The sequence below is a fragment of the Podarcis cretensis genome (genome assembly GCF_951804945.1).
Source record: "Podarcis cretensis genome assembly, chromosome: 10".
Taxonomy (NCBI): Eukaryota; Metazoa; Chordata; class Lepidosauria; order Squamata; family Lacertidae; genus Podarcis; species Podarcis cretensis.
In genome coordinates this window covers 67,386,201-67,403,256 of record NC_137179.1, presented here as the reverse complement: position 1 = coordinate 67,403,256, position 17,056 = coordinate 67,386,201, and the positions used below count along the sequence as shown (strand labels likewise).

Genomic DNA, 17,056 nt, shown 5'->3' with positions numbered 1-17,056 from the left:
TCATGAAGAGAAGCAATCATGCAACTTGGGGTTAAAATAGAGGCAAGCTGACAAATCCTTTCAGTGAAACTACCGAGCTCATTTTAATATGTTAGCATGGAGAGAGACAGACAGGCGTCAGCAGCTTGACGCAGTAGGAAAGTTAAAAAGTGGGTGAAATTAATGACAGGATGTTTTCGGGCAAGGTAATTGATAAAAAGCAAGTATTCTGTTAACTCGGGTTATGCTGGTAGGGGATATTGTGATTAATTAGGTTCCAGGATATGACTCTGGCTTACTATCCTGATGAGTCAACTGACGTTAAACCAGAGTTCCCCGTTTCAGAAGCAACAGAGAACTTTGGTTTAAAATAAAGCAGGACTGAAGCACTGAAATTGGTGCACAAGAGAAAGCAGACGAAAAGGAGGAGCAAACAGCCCTGACGTTTATAAGAACAAACGTCTGCAATTTGGGCCACTGAAGTGTTAAAAAGTATGGAGAGGAGGAGGCGTCAGAAACCCGAGAGGGGCAACACCACGCAACAGAGAGAAGCAATTCACAAAGAGTCACACTCACTCAGAATCAGAAGTCTCCGCAGTGACGGTTCCCACATGGACGTTCATGGCCAAACCGTTTATCTGTTCTGGAGGCTGATCTCTTCTGGGGTTTTTTATTGTTACTCCAGAATCTGAAGTGGCACGGATGCCATTGTTAGTCCCAATGGAAGTCATTCTTGGCGAGATAGTGGTTTGATTATAATCGGACAGTTTTTCCCTTAGTCTGTTCTTCATGTTCTTGTCCACCAGTGGCGGTGGGTAGGTGACTTTGTTCTTCAGTATGCCTTCCGTGGAAAGAAACAGGAAGTGATGAGTGGAGGAATTCAGTATAATGAAATGGAGACAAATTCAAAACCTGTATTTAAGGAAGACTCAATGCTCCATGTATTCTTAGATTGGAAATAAGTAAGTCTGGCCTATCATTACTCTCAACCACCAATGCCTACCAAGACTTTGTCCATCTGGAAAAGCAATTTATACGGGAACAATCTTGGTACCCAAGCCTGCCCTTCAGCTACCCTTTGGTATAAATCGTCACATAAGAGAGCTCAGATTGAGACATGAAATGAAAACCCAGCAAGTTCTCCCTGTAGGGATCGATTTCACAAAGTCTTTCAGCAATGCTCTCCGGCGGCCGTGACACACAGCAGCCACGTCCGGCAGGTGATTCTACATACTCTCTTGCCTAGGCATCTCACTAAATTTACACTTGACAGTCAGTCATGGCTCCCGTCACTTAGGGTGCATGCATCCTCAAAAGGCATGTCTGCCACTTTCGAACTACATTTTTAGGATTGCACCAAAGCATCTTAGGTGCACACCTGCAAAATTGTAAGGTGGGTGAAGAACTGTTGTGATTCATTATTTTGTATTAAATACATAACAGACCAGTTGGATCAGACCAAAGGCCTATTGAGTCCAGCATTCTGTTTTCCAAAGTGACCAACCAGCTGCCTAGAAGTACAAGTAGGATTGGACGACACAGCCCTTTCCCACTGCCATTTCCTAAGGCTGTCTCTGATCCCGCAGGTCTTATTCAGCCCGCATGACTATCAGCAACCAAGCAATTTCTCCTCTCTGTGTTACCCCAATTCCTTTTTAAAGAGGTCCTAAGTGGTGGTCATCACCCACATCTCGTGGCACCAAATCCCATTGTTAAACGCAACAGCTGTCAATCTTTTTGGGCCGGTGGGCACATTTGGAATTGTGAGATAGTGGCATGGCAAAGAACAAAGCAGCTGCTCCATCTGAAAGGGTAGGGGGAAAGGCAGGACCACAAAATGGAGCAGGCATCATTTCCCATTGATGGGGAAAAGGCACTGTGCTTGCCTGAAGCAAAGCTCTCTGCACCTCTCCTTTGTTCAGAATGGATGGGAGGATGTCCAATTGTGACATCCAGTGAAATGTGGGTATGTTTAAGGTGGTGTGCTCAACGTAGGAGAAGCTGAGACAACGCAAACAGGGAGAGCTAACGGTCTCTCGAGCATTGTGGATTTCTGGGGATATATTTCTGGGGATATATTTATGGAGACCTTTCTCCATTACCTTTCCTCTGTTCTGGCTGCTGCTGGTTCTGCTGCACAAGCGGCTTGTTCTCCTTCTGCTGCCCTTCGTTCTCTTTATCCTGAGGCGCTTCGCTGCTGTGGTTGGTGTGGTTTTCCCGGTGAAGTTCCACGTTCACCTTGGTTTCCACCTTCAGCTTTTGCTTTGCACTTGGCTCCTCGCCGTCACTTGCCGTTACACCCTCAGAAGGCCAGTAGGGTTTCACGTGATTGGGAACAGAATCTACTGCAGGACACAGGAAAATAAAACCCCAAACCAATTAAAAACAAAAAGCGGCACACAACATTAGAGCTTCTCTCTGCAGCTTCCTCTGTTCTTGGAAGCAGCTTTGGCAACTATCTACAACACAGAATACGCCCATTAGCAATGACACATCTTTGGCCAAAGCGAACTAGTTTCAGTCTGTGGTATCTCCTGCCTGAAAACCTGGAGAGTTGCTGTCAATCAGTGTCAACAATGCCGAGCCCAGTGGACCAATGATCTGACTCGGAATGAGGCAGATTCCTTTGCAGTCCTTTGACTCAAATCTGGTTTGCGTATAATTTCAGGTTTAGGTTCATGGTTGCTTCTTTTCTCCTCATTTGCAGCCACCCTGCTAGCAACCTTTGCTCCACAAATGAATTGGAAGCTCAGCAATGTAATCTGGGATTGGGAAGCATATTTTTCTCACCACTGAGCATTTATTGGGCCACCACATACACACAATCCAAAATTCATTCTTCTAAAACAGCACTGGAAATGTTCTCACTTAAAACTAGGGCACAAGAAACTTAAGGGGGGGGGGAATAGGTGATTTCTTGATCACAGCCAGGGACCAAGAAGTAACTGGATTCCGAGTGATTCCCTTTTACAATAAAGGGTTTGGCGATTACTTGAGTTTCAAGTATGCCACTTTCTGAGCCCCCATTTTCAGCCAAATAAAGTGACTTGTACATTTTGCAAATGATTTTTTATAAATGAAATTAAGCCTCACTAGGTGATGTTGGAGCGGGACGCAGGTGGCACTGTGGGTTAAAGCCTCAGCGCCTAGGGCTTGCCGATCGAAAGGTCGGCGGTTTGAATCCCTGCGGCGGGGTGCGCTCCCGCTGCTCGGTCCCAGCGCCTGCCAACCTAGCAGTTCGAAAGCACCTCCAGGTGCAAGTAGATAAATAGGGACCGCTTACCAGCGGGAAGGTAAACGGCGTTTCCGTGTGCGGCTCTGGCTCTGGCTCTGGCCAGAGCAGCGATGTCACGCTGGCCACGTGACCCGGAAGTGTCTCCGGACAGCGCTGGCCCCTTGCCTCTTAAGTGAGATGGGTGCACAACCCCAGAGTCTGTCAAGACTGGCCCGTACGGGCAGGGGTACCTTTACCTTTACCTAGGTGATGTTGGGGGGGGGGCAGAGATCTGCTCTGCTCAGTCTGCTTGTCACTGCCTCTCCACTGACTTTCCTGTCATTTGCAAGCCAGGGCAGTCCTGCTGCATTGCTCTTGCTGAAATGCCACAAGAGACACAAGGCAGAGAAAATGCTCCACATTCCTGAAGAGAACAAGGAGCTGTTTTCTCTTTTGGTGGCTTCACGTGCTGCCCTGCCCTTTGCTCACCATGGACCTGTTGCCTAGATTGTGCTCTGATGGTGTTTCCTGCTTGGCAGGGGGTTGGACTCGATGGCCCTTGTGGTCTCTTCCAACTCTATGATTCTATGATTGTGTCCGCTGATTGGAGCGGCATTCCGGTGCCTGCTGAGAGGTTTCTTCTTTCTTGTCCTTTCATGCTGTTCTGGGTAACACCCAAGTGTGGCCAGGGATATTTTTGGCTTTCTCTGAATTTACTGGTGCCGCAGCTTCGCAACCAATGAAGGAAGCCATTGCCCCATTCGCCTAAGTAACTGCGACAGTAGAAGACCTTTCTAGACTAAGAATCCTCTTGCGCAGTAAATGCTCATTTTGACTATGGCTCATCTCTGCTGCCCTTTTAACTTTTAAAATGATGTTTGTCTATCCTTACAACTAGCACGTTGAGTCAGGTGGGGAATGTGAAATAACAAGCCAGTTGTTCCAGGGGTGGGCAACCTGTGGCCTGAGATTCTCCGTCTAATTTCATGCGCGTGAACAGAAGGGATGGTGGATGGAAAACAGGATAGAGTAAGTACTGTAGTACTTTTGGGTCTGGTTCTGCTGGCTTCCCCATCCACTGTCAGCAAGAAGGGTCCCCCAGCCCTGTTTCAAAGTGACCTTTAAGGACCCTACAGGAGGAAGCAAAGTTTTAGCTGTTGCTCTCTTACCTTTGGGAGTGCTGTGGAGTGGACCCTGGTCATTGTTTTTTGAGCTGGCTGCGTTCCATTTTTTCCCTGCTTCTACCCCATCTTCCTCACTATCTGACGAGTGTGAGGAGGCATAGGAGCTGCTGTGTTCGTCAAGCGACAACTCGCTGTCCGAGTCAGAATCGTTCTCTGTAGAAGTAAACGAATGAAAGTGTTGAAGCAACGCAGGCATACGGTTTACTATATGCAAGAACCGAGGGAAACAGCAAGTGCATTAACTTATCACATCCTTCAAGCGTTCTTTAGTCACAGGTGTTTGGTCTAGTCCGCTCTATCAATCCTCTTTGTGCAGTCACAGAGGATAGGGCTCTCGATGGCTACAAGCTGCAACAGTTATGCTCTGCTTCCTGTGCTGGCTGCCTCTATAAATGCAAGTTGTTGGGAATCCCAAGTGGGAAGAGACCTGTGGCACTCATGTCCTGCTTCCTGGTTGGCTTCTGTGCCCTAGAGAAGCCTCAGAGGAGGAAGGATAAAAGCCAGGGGAGTGGTGGTAGGACACGATGAGGCTGGATGGTTGGATGGTTGGATGCTGAACAAGCAACAGGCTTGAGTGAGAGAGGAAGGAGAGGCAGCTGAGAGGGAGGTGGGGGCTGAGGCTGCAACAGGAGCCTGCCGGTCCCACTGTATTCAGCTCCAGTCCTCCCTTGTCTCCAAGCTTTGCATGGAGCAGAGAAAAGAGCACAGAAAACGGACTGAGTTTAAGATGGCTGGGAAAACAGCTGGATGGGGAGACTGAGGGGAAAGTGGGAGACACAGTTCTGGCAACTGCTTGACCCCCGGGGCCAGTCCTGCCTGTAGGTTTATCAGTTTGTATTCTGTTTCTTTGAATAAAGAATCAATTTTATTGCTCATCTCTGTGCCTCTGTGCTGACCTGCAGCTGAACCAGCCCTGACACCTTTGCACGAGTAACTGTACAAACGCAGCTTTGTATCTTGCTACATTATGCATTGTGAAGGATCTCTTGTTGCCCTTTTCAACACAGTAGTACACTTACGGCTCCTGACATTTCCTATTACTACAAATATTGATTTGGTCCTGATGCAATATGGAAATTACCGTATTTTTCAGTCTATAAGACTATAAGACTATTTTGGGGGCCTCAAAATTTAGAAAATAGGGGGATTGATCTTTGGGGGGGGGATTATTTGGGGGGAATGCCGAAAATCACTCACCCACCAGAATGCAGCACACAACCGCTTGCGTCGCAGCTGCCTGATTGCCTCTATTAGCCCTCCTGATTGCCGCTGCGGCAGCCAATATACAGCTGCCCTCGTCGCAGCAAGTGGGAGCGTAATTGGCGGCCGCTGGCGGCAATCAGGGAGCTGATAGGTGGTTTCCACTCGCGCTGCAGAAATCACCTATCAGCTCCCTGTCTATTGGCTGCCGCAGCACCACAACAATCAAGTGGCCAATTCTCAGAATCCCTCACTCACCGGAACGAAGTGCAAGCCTGAGTTTTTAAGTGGTGATTGGCTACTTGATTTTTTTTTGGGGGGGGGGGAGATGCCGAAAATCGCTCACCCGTCAGAACGAAGTACAAGCCCAAGATTGTAAGCGGCGATTGTAAGTGACACGAGCGGTTGTGTGCTGCGATTTTCAGCATTCCCCCCCCCCAACAATCAAGCAGTCAATCGCCGCTTACAATCTTGGGCTCACGCCAAAAAACCATTCGTGCATCCCCCCCTCAGCTACCCTTGTATAAGATGAACCTAAATTTGGAACCTCATTTTTGGGTCAAAAAAGCTTGTCATACACGGAAAAATATGGTAGTTACTGTTGCTGCTGCTACTTAAGCCTGCCCTAATCAATGGCACCTGACAATGAGACAAACGGCCTATAGTTTACTGAAACTGAGAAAAGCACTGATTGTATTAATACATGGTGCTGGTTAGTGGGGACTAGAGGAGATGTTTGTCATATACGGTTCTGAGAAGAAAGACCTCTTACCATTGGATTTTGATGGCTTCTTGTGGAAGATGGAGGAATCGCCTTCTGTATGACCAGCTCTTGCTTGGCTGGATGACACACTAAGCTTCTGGGCGGCTTCATCTCTAAGAAGAAGATAAGGGGGATGATAGCAAGCAACCCCACAGGGACATCTGAAATTCTAGTTTGCTGCTTCAAATGCAACGTTTGCCTGGCAGACTGTATGGCATTAGTATAGCCACTGCAATGGGCATTCAGCCTATATTTAAATGGTGAAATCAAATGATGCAAACAACGTGTGCACAGGTAAGGTGCAAGAGGCATATTGCACAAAAACAAATATGCAGAAGCGTAAGGGAAGCACAACTTGCGCAAAAGTAGCAATGCATTTTTTTTTTTCATTTTTGCAAAAGCAACACAAAAGAGAAAAGGGAGAGGCCTGAAAGCCATGCGCCGCCACCAGATTACCTGAGAATATAAGCAAGGTAGCTATTGTGACTCTTGGCTGACCTGACGGTGCTTTCTAAGGAGACGGTGGATTCCCCGATATTGGTGCGATACATATTTGGCTCTTCTACATACGTGTCGTTACAGTTCAGAGACCGCTGGGAGAAGGGGAAAAATAAGAGGTGTTGACCAGTAAACACATACGTTTATTTTAGAAACCACCCACCAAACTGAAAGGTCAATATTATGAAAGCTGATATATACATACAGGCCAAACGGTGAAGCTCTTGCTAGGCTGTACCATTTCATAGTGAAATTAGGGGGCTGCATACTTAACTACTCCTCCAATGCCCCTGAACACAGAAAAACTGGATCTCATGGAGACTTGCTAGCTTTCTTCCTGACATGCTAGTTTACTGTGGGGTTTTTTTGGGGGGGGGGGGGGCAGGGGTTAATATGATGAGCAATCGGTAACAGGTGACACTCACATTTTTTTTGTAGTGGGACACCCAATCAACAGCCACATCATGTGGTTATTCTGATCATGAGCTTTGGTAGTCAAATGAGCCCTACACTTTTTGTTTGGAGGAAGCTTAACTTTTAAGTTATTTGTCCAAAGAAAGGATTAGTCTCACTAATCTTTTTCTTGGGCCATCCAAAATTTGACTTTTAGGAAACGGCGAGCTTTTAGCAGAAGAAACTTTGCTCCTGAAAGTCAGTGAGCGGCCAAAGGTTTCCAATGATCACTCATTTGATTAATAAAATCAGATAATAAATGTAAATTTGGGATCTAAGAATATGACAAACAGGATTGAAATAACTCTAAATGTTTCCTTAAAATGAGTTTCTGCCCTTAAACACTAACAAGAAAACTAGTCAGTTGCAGTAAGGTTATATCAACTTAGTCTTACTCAGAGGAGACCTAACGAAATCAATGGACTTAAGTCAACTCTAATCACTTAAATAGTTTAATAGGAATATGACATAACTGTATAAATCCCAATGCATATACTTCCATTTACATTCTAAAAAAACCAAAGCTGAATGCAGCTCTGTTTTATGTTGGTAAGAGAGGATATGTCCTAAAATAAACAGAACTCTAGGCCAATTGCTGATGGCAGGGAATCCAGACAAAATTTGGCATTAGCAATTTTGTCAGGATACAGAACTATTATGCGTCAGTGCTGGGAAATGCTTTTTGCAGAATGGCTCCTTACGGTTAACAATGTAGCTCTTGTGGTGGTGGTGTCATCATTGAGCGGCTTCTTTCCAGTGAAAGTATTCTTCAAATGTTTCCTCACTTCTTTATTGAATATACAGTGGAAGAAGAAGATGAACAGGCCCTAGATTTTTTTTAGAGGGATGAAGAGAAAAAAGGACAAAAGAAGAATATGTTTTAAAAAATAGAAAAATCTTTGCAGGGAGGGGATCCTTTAATATTTAAAGGAGGAGGAGTTCACTAAGTTTGCAATTTTTACCTATGAAGCCCTGACTCGGCACTGCATAATCAGAGAAGTGATAATCCAAGGAAGTGGATCTGAAGGCACGCCATAAAGACACTTTATCAAACTCACCTGTAAGCAGCTGAAGATAGCAAACAGGTAGTGAAATGTCATTACATCACTGTTCACGGCCATCAGACCGAGTAACCAGGTAGCGCTGATCAACAGTAGCAGTAGGAAAGCAGTCCGCAGTACAGAGCTAGATGAAAACCACAAAATAATTTGTATTAGGCATGAAATACGGCAGTCCCTGGAGCACACACACTGCTATTCCCAATTCCGCCCCAGGAAAAAGAGAAATTCTCAAAGCTCGGGTTGAAATGCAGAAGTTCAGAATTAAACAAGTAAAGTCAAACACTACTTTTGTCTTGTTTGCTACGTGACCTTGTAAAAAATAAGTTTTTGTGACTCGGCCACCAAATACACTCTAGGCAGAGATACTAACTACTGATCTGTGAATTCCAGTTTGCTGTCTCCTAGGTAGCCAGACCCCAGAGGCTTGGCTTATGGCCTAAGTAACACCCACTGATAAAGCAGGTGATAGGTAAAGGGGATTTATTCTGTAAAGGTAAAGGACTCCTGGACAGTTAAGTCCAGTCAAAGATGACTGGGGTTGGGGCGCTCATCTTGCTTTTAGACCGAAGGAACCGGTATTTGTCCACAGACAGCTTTCCAGGTCATGTAGCCAGCATGACTAAACCGCTTCTGGTGCAACAGGACACCGTGCCGGAAGCCAGAGCGCACTGAAACGCCGTTTACCTTCCTGCTGCAGCCGTATCTATTTATCTACTTGCACTGGTGTGCTTTTGAACTGCTAGGTTGGCAGAAGCTGGGACAGCAACGGGAGCTCACCCCATCGTGGAGATTCAAACCGCTGACCTGATTGGCAAGCCCAAGAGGCTTGGTGGTTTAGACCACAGCACCACCCACATCATGTGCTAGCAAGTGTTTTCCTCGTCAGGCGGTATGCTTCCACTGACACCAACTCCTCTCTCTGTCACACACACTCACAGTATTATACTGAGCACACCAGAAGTGCCTTCCTCTATAGAGTGATTCAGAAAACTACAACAATCTCCAGAAACCAGATGATATGTCTTACCCTTGTTCATCACTGGGCAGTGGCAATACCTGCCTGTTATGTACACCGTTAGTAAAATGGTAAGGGACTGCCTTGCCTCTAACTTGTACATATTTGAGGGTGGGACTCCTCAGGAGACAATGAGGCAAACTCCCGGACTGTACAAGCAGGGGGTGGGGGAGATTTGTTTGCAGATCAACAGAAGAGCTGCTTCTGTGCATTGGAATCTTTATCATCACCTGATCCACCTGAAGTTCATTCTAGCCCTATCCCTGCCAAGGGAAGATCCTGGAACCTGGATTAGGTCATCAATTACCTGGGACCTAATGGTAATGTCACAGGCTAGGAAGAGCCAAGATGGTCCCCTCCAGATGTTAGTAGACTACAACTCCCATCAGTCCTGACCAATGGTCATGCTAACTGGGGCTGATGAGTTGTAGACTCATTAGGTCAACACACCGACTACCCATTCCATAGATGTACCCATGTTTCCTTAATATATTGTGCAAAAGTGTTGAATTTTAGTATGTTGTAAGCAGCTCCATGGGTAAATTCTGGCAGGGTATAGATAACGTTTTTAAAAATTAACATTTTATTCTCCTTGCTTACATCTTAGCAGAAGCATGCTGTCACAGGGTGTAGGCACCTTCTGGCCTGAAGGCAATTCTTTTACCTTTAGCAGCTGCTTTCAGGGAGTACATCACTGTAATTATGCTATGGGAGAAAGTGTCTCAAGATGGGGATCACAAGCAAGAGAAGACTGAAAGGGGACAAGGGAGGGAGTGGCGGAGCAAGAGCTGACAGAAAGGAAACGAAAGATTCAACAAATAGTAAAAAGAACAATGGCACTAAACAACGTTTCGAAGGAAGAGGTGTCCCAGTTTCAGTCTGGGAGCAGGAACAACATGTCTCTCTGTCTTACCACTTCTCATGATTAGTTTCTTTCGGTCACGGTTAGAAACTTACACAACTCCAGTTTTTTCCAGTGAACGCTGCCGTCGTCTGCATGATGCTTTAACTGCTAGTATGAAGATCACAACGTTGATCTGGAGGGGGGAAGTATGGATCAGAATACTGATGAGCAGGTGTTTTCCTTCCATGAATTCACCAAAACACAAATTTCTACCCAGCTAAGAGCCCCCAGCTAAGATCAAACGTATCCATTCTTAAGGAAATCGGCCCTGAGTGCTCACTGGAAGGACAGATCGTGAAGCTGAGGCTCCAATACTTTGGCCACCTCATGAGAAGAGAAGACTCCCTGGAAAAGACCCTGATGTTGGGAAAGATGGAGGGCACAAGAAGAAGGGGACGACAGAGGACAAGATGGTTGGACAGTGTTTTCGAAGCTACAAACATGACTCTGGCCAGACTGCAGGAGGCAGCGGAAGACAGGAGTGCCTGGCGTGCTCTGGTCCATGGGGTCACGAAGAGTCGGACACGACTAAACGACTAAACAACAACAACAAGAGCCCCTCACTTCATGTTATGCTTTGCTTTCTTAATTCAAGAAACTTTGGCTCAGTTGTCTTGAAGATTCTGCTCTGCAAGTTTTGAAGTAAAACAAAGCTTCTGGAGCCAGCATAGTAAGAACAAGCAAGATTTTGGCCTTACAAATTGTACTTGCGAAAGGTAGATACTACTGCAAATGCACAGGTACCATTATCATGGACAAGAATGATTGTAACTGTTGCAAAAACAGCATGCCGGATAAACTAGTCTACGTCAAAGTATGGGACAGGTTTGAGGCCAGGAAGGATTCACGTAATACGTGGGAGGAACAAACAACCAGGAAATCCCTTGGGGCACAATAAGTGTGAGACTGCTGAGCTCTGGGGCTTGGTTAATAATGTTACTGCACGCCAGTGCTGAACTCAACTGTCGAGTAAAAGGTAAAGGTAAAGGTACCCCTGCCCATACGGGCCAGTCTTGACAGACTCTGGGGTTGTGCGCCCATCTCACTCAAGAGGCCAGGGGCCAGCGCTGTCCGGAGACACTTCCGGGTCACGTGGCCAGCGTGACATCGCTGCTCTGGCGAGCTAGAGCCGCACACGGAAACGCCGTTTACCTTCCCGCTGGTAAGCGGTCCCTATTTATCTACTTGCACCCGGAGGTGCTTTCGAACTGCTAGGTTGGCAGGCGCTGGGACCGAGCAGCGGGAGCGCACCCCGCCGCAGGGATTCGAACCGCCGACCTTTCAATCGGCAAGTCCTAGGCGCTGAGGCTTTAACCCACAGTGCCACCTGCGTCCCCAACTGTCGAGTACTTTAGTACAATTGCTTTATAACACAGGAGTGCTGAGGTTTGGGGGCTCATCTAGCCCTGAACATGATGAGTATTATGCAAGAGGCCTTTTTAAAGCTATATGCCGGTGACGGTGGGGTGACAGTTCAACTCATTATGATGTGCACCCCCCAACTGGACTTTCATCCTTCCCAGGCCAGAATACTTTAGGCTGATGGATGTTTTGTCCATTTTGCAGCTGAAAGGGTCCTTAGAGAGTGGATTTGTTAGGATAAGAGGAAATGATTTCTCTTCCCCAAATACATTTTGTTCTTCAAAGAAGACCTTACAAGCTTACAGTATTCCAGAATGAGAAAGGAAAAGAGAATTCAGGGGTGAGTGATGCATATCCACAATACTATGTGAGGAGGCCCAACAGGCCAGTTGCTTCCAATTAAAACTTTTTTGGGTAATAAATGTTTTTACACTTTCAAAAAGTTGACATATATACTTAAATACATAATTTTTGTAATCCTTTCCCAACTTCCCACCCCATTTTCCATGGTGTCTGAATTTCTCCCCCTCTGCTCTGCAATACCTTCCATCTCTGATACCATCACATCACTACTGTGTTCTCCAATTCCTTCTGTTGCTCATATTTCAAATCCTGCTTGCAAGTTCATTCCCAATTACAACTTCTAAGTGGGTGCAAGCCACACACATCATGATACTTACGGGCATAATTGTTCTCTAGATTTGATTCCTGGCCAGGAAAACACACAAAAATATCCAAACCTTTTAGTAATCGACAAAAGGTTGATTTTTAATAAGTTACAAAAAAGTTTCCTAGTGTGCAGAAAGGGATGCCAAGTTTTGATTGAAATTTGTAAGAACTGATGTTGCTATCAAGGCTTTTTTTTATAGTTTTAGGATTTGTTATTGGAGCCCATGTCTTTTGTACATTTGATTTGAATTTAGGGATGTATACGACAGATGAATTTTTAGGAATGTTCTACAGTCACGAGTGCTTGGCAGTAATAAATTCAGCTTGGACGCATTTCACGCCGTTGGCTGATCCTGCAATACTTACAACCACAACGATCACAATAGGTCCTGCAAAGCTCCAAATCAGGGTGTCGTGAACGGAGAGCCAGCAGAAATCTGGGTTCCCATAGCCCTGTGGATCCAGCCCCACTGCAAGACCTGTATCGCAACACAAAAGCGGAAGGAATTTCTGTTGTGGAGTGTCCATTAAAATAGTTCACAATCCATCCATATCACGAGTATTGGGTAACTATTGCTGGAGAGGTATGGTCTTTCCCTCTCAGAGCAGCCACCACCCAAAAATACTTAGCCATCTGGAAATGTCTGGCATCTGTTAATTTGCTAATTTGTTAATTAGTCTGCTTCTCAAGACTGAATATTCATTTGTGGCAGTTGCACCAAAGTGTGGCCAAACATCTGAATCCAATATTCGCTGGCATTTACTTTCTGCACATTGCCTTACGATTTTATTAAATTAAAATAGACCCAATTCTTGCCCTTATGTGTGCAGTTCACCTACTATGAAAATTAACAGGAATTATAGTATTTTTCTTACGTTTGGGGCTTGTTATAGGGCTGCTCAGAATCACATACAATGCAATGCAATAAAATACACAAGTCCCAATGGGCTTTATCCACAGGAGGATTCAATACTTTTGTAATGTCTGAAAAGTGCCAGAGAGCCTTTCTACATTTTTAGAACTCAAAAACTGTGTGCTTCAAATAAATACAAAAATAACACAACTAAAAACACAGCAACCATGCCTGTTGGTATAGAGTATGGTTGAATGGCTTGGCTCCTGAACAAACCAGCTCCCAAACGCCGCAAACTCGGAAGTAATTGTTCTGTTTTGCAAATGTTTTTCAGAAGCTGAACATCTGATGCAGCTTCCAATTGAGTGCAGGAAGCTCCTGCAGCCAATCGGAAGCTTTGCCTTGGTTTTTGAAAGGTTTCGGGAGTCGAACAGGCTCCCAGAGCAGATTAAGTTTGACAACCAAGGTACCACTGTATTCATTTTATAGAATGAGGCACAATGCAGACAACTGGATAAGTATCAAATAACATGCATTTTCTAGAGTTTAGTTACTTTTCTCAAGGAATACATTTGCAGAGAAACAAACTTGGTGGAAAAATTAGCTTTTCAGCATCAAAACAACTCAGTATAGGCTTAGATCACGAATTGATGCAAGCAATTCCCACAGTTTGAAGCAGAAGGGAAACTTCAAACACATCCTGGAGAATATTCAAGAAAAATGTTTAGAGATGTTATGCTGCAAGAGTTAAAACTTTCCGATATTTTCTCCAGCCATTTATCTTTCTCTATCAGGGCTGCTCAATATTTTCAGAATATTTGTGAGTGGAAATAATCCCTTTACCCTTCACTGCCTCAGTTTTGCCAAGGGTACCCATTTTACTGAACACCTCAAGCTTGGGCAGAAAACATTAGATTATATAATTGTCAATAATTTGCAGATTATGAGGCCCTTTCTGTTGCATGAGTTTTTGTATGTGCAAAGGATCATAATTTTACTTGTCTGTCAGCTACCAATGGAGAACAATGCATTGTTTTTAAGGAGCCTACTTCTGAACTTTTCAAGTCCTGACTTCCTGGGAAACCATGCATGACTCACAATAAGCTGTCAGCAAACCTTATCGTCTGCTTTGTTCTGCTACTGCTGATCATTTGCAACAAATGTTTGGCTTGCATTATTAATTATTGTGCAAACATACATAAGGAGTGGGACCAGTCAAACTGTAATTTATAGTTTTGCACTAGGAAAGCAGACAATACACACACACACAGTTGAAAAGTTTATATTTTATAAAGCAGAAGTTGCTGACTGCTTTGGGCCAGTGGACACATTTTGAATTTTGAGGAAGTGTTTTGGGCACCAGTCACAAAATGGCTTTATTTTGGGTGTGCAGCATTACACCAAATGGCTCCATTGGTGTGTGGCATGACAACAAATGAGAAAGAGTACAGTCAATTCTCCTGCCCTGCGGCACAACCTCATGTTTAATACAGGAGTTCCTGTTGGTCCTGATTGTGGAAATAACACGATAATGATTTCCCCCCAAACAATGTTGCTGTCGAATAACAACAGGGGACGTCGCCTGGTACTAGAAAAAGTACCGCCCCGCAGCCCCACCAGGGATGTGTGGCAGCACCTGCGAAGTGGTGGTAGGTTCTGGCGAGATCTTGCAGCACACACAAGATAATTGCAGCATCTCACCAAAAGCCACCACTACTGCTGCCTCTCCATTGGCAGTGGGGTGAGCGCGGAGCCCACGGGAGCGCCCCCTCTTGGGGTTTCGCTGCCCCAAGTGGCTGCCTCAGCCTGCCTTGTGGGTGGGCCAGCCCTATTTATTGAACTTACATACCACCCTATACCCAGAACTTACATACCACCCTATACCCAGAACTTACATACCACCCTATACCCAGATGTCTCAGGACAGTTCACAGAAAAGATCAACATAAAAATCACAATATATTTTATCAAAATAAAAACAACAACCCCCCCCCCCAAAAAAAGTCCACATTTTAAAAGGTATGTCAGTCAGATCAACCAAAGGCCTGGTTAAAAACGAACGTTTCTGTTGGGCGCCTAAAGGTGTATAATGAAGGCGCCAGGCGAACTTTCCTGGGGAGAGAATTCCATAAACAGGGAGCCACTACAGAGAAGGCCTGTTCTCATGTTGCCACCCTCTGGACCTCTCGAGGGGAAGATATATGAAGGAGGCCCTCAGAAGATCTCAGGGTCCGGATAGGTTCATATGGAAAGAGGCGGTCCTTGAGGTACTGCAGTCCTGAGCTGTTTAAGGCTTTATAGGTCAAAACCAGCACTTTGGATTGGGCCCTACAGAACAGACACACCTGTACCTGCTTCTCACATGCACACAGACACTCCACATGTGAACAGCCACACAAACATTTCTCCTCTCTTTGCCATGCATACTTCCCCCTCCCTCAATCCCTCTTTTCTACAGGCCTTCCATACACACAGACCACACATACAGCTCTACCCCTCTCTGACCAAATTCACCCCTCCCTCTCTTTCACAGGCCACACATGCATAGAGACCACAGATACAGGCTCCCTTCCTCTTCTCTCTCATACACACATGCACATACACACAGAAAGAGGCCACACATGCATCTCCCTCCTTCTCTGCCCTCCACAACCTGTCACAGCATCCTTGAATGAACACCCACCACCCCACATACCTGTACATACAGAAAAGCACCTCCATGGGTGAAGGAAGTACTTGCCATCAGCTCCAAGTGGCTGGTGAGCAACAAACAGCTGAGCAAATTGGACAATCCCTGCTGCTCCTTTCTTACCCCAGACAAAGAGCTCCTTCATGGGACTGAGGCAACTTCCGGCTGCTAGCTCCATATTTAGTTTAATGGATTAAATTGATCCATTTTAAAGGATATTCCACATTAATCAGGCACGAATTGTTTTTTTTTTTTTAAGTATAACCTAAGCCCTAAGGGACGCAGGTGGCGCTGTGGGTTAAAGCCTCAGCGCCTAGGACTTGCCGATCGAAAGGTCGTGGTTCGAATCCCTGCGGCGGGGTGCGCTCCCGCTGCTCGGTCCCAGCGCCTGCCAACCTAGCAGTTCGAAAGCACCTCCGGGTGCAAGTAGATAAATAGGGACCGCTTACCAGCGGGAAGGTAAACGCCGTTTCCGTGTGCGGCTCTGGCTCGCCAGAGCAGCGATGTCACGCTGGCCACGTGACCCGGAAGTGTCTCCGGACAGCGCTGGCCCCTGGCCTCTTGAGTGAGATGGGCGCACAACCCCAGAGTCTGTCAAGACTGGCCCGTATGGGCAGGGGTACCTTTACCTTTACCTTTAAGCACATACAAAATCGGAGGTGGCAGTGAGCAGCTTAAAAGCATTCCGCTTCCCTCGCGTAGAAGGAAATGCCTTGTGTAAAATGTCGCTTGCTGTGCATACTCTTAAAAACAAAGATTGTTTTACTCTGGTTTTATTCACATTACAGCACAGTCCTATGCTCAGAAGAGTTCCACAGAATTTATTCCTAGATATGTGTGCACAGGACTGCAGCTTTAACTAACTGATTAAAAGTCATGCAATTAATTGGCTACCATTTTAAAAACTGCACGACAGCTCTATCAGCTATATTTATTTGAGCCTGCGGTGCACCACTAAGTATGTTTTTATTAATGATTGCTATTTCATTAGCAGAAAAATATAGAACAAGTAGAAACCCAGAAAGTTTAATTTAAATTGTTTTTGGCTTCAAACACTGCATACTTCACACCCTGTTCTCCACTGCCCCCCCCCAAATAAACCTTACAAGGAATACATCTCACAACTCACTAATGAGACCTTTTAAACAGGAGCACAGAGGCACAAGGTAGCTTTCTTTCAGCCCCACGCACTGAAAATCCCTGGATGCTGA

At 45.5% G+C, this 17,056-nt stretch overlaps 1 protein-coding gene across 3 annotated transcripts in view; it reads right to left on the bottom strand.

The window, feature by feature from the left end:
- Nucleotides 1-17,056, bottom strand: part of CELSR1 (cadherin EGF LAG seven-pass G-type receptor 1) — a 156,456-nt gene that overhangs the window by 2,043 nt on the left and 137,357 nt on the right. For 2 of the 3 annotated variants that reach the window (XM_079993997.1, XM_079993998.1), the window contains exons 26-34: nucleotides 12,669-12,781; nucleotides 10,325-10,404; nucleotides 8,350-8,476; nucleotides 7,993-8,118; nucleotides 6,797-6,933; nucleotides 6,350-6,453; nucleotides 4,363-4,530; nucleotides 2,082-2,324; nucleotides 556-820 (exon numbers count right to left, since the gene is read on the bottom strand). In XM_079993997.1, coding sequence (XP_079850123.1) covers nucleotides 556-820; nucleotides 2,082-2,324; nucleotides 4,363-4,530; nucleotides 6,350-6,453; nucleotides 6,797-6,933; nucleotides 7,993-8,118; nucleotides 8,350-8,476; nucleotides 10,325-10,404; nucleotides 12,669-12,781 — 1,363 coding nt within the window. The remainder of the gene's footprint in view (nucleotides 1-555; nucleotides 821-2,081; nucleotides 2,325-4,362; nucleotides 4,531-6,349; nucleotides 6,454-6,796; nucleotides 6,934-7,992; nucleotides 8,119-8,349; nucleotides 8,477-10,324; nucleotides 10,405-12,668; nucleotides 12,782-17,056) is intronic. The other variant, XM_079993999.1, reaches the window with a different exon arrangement.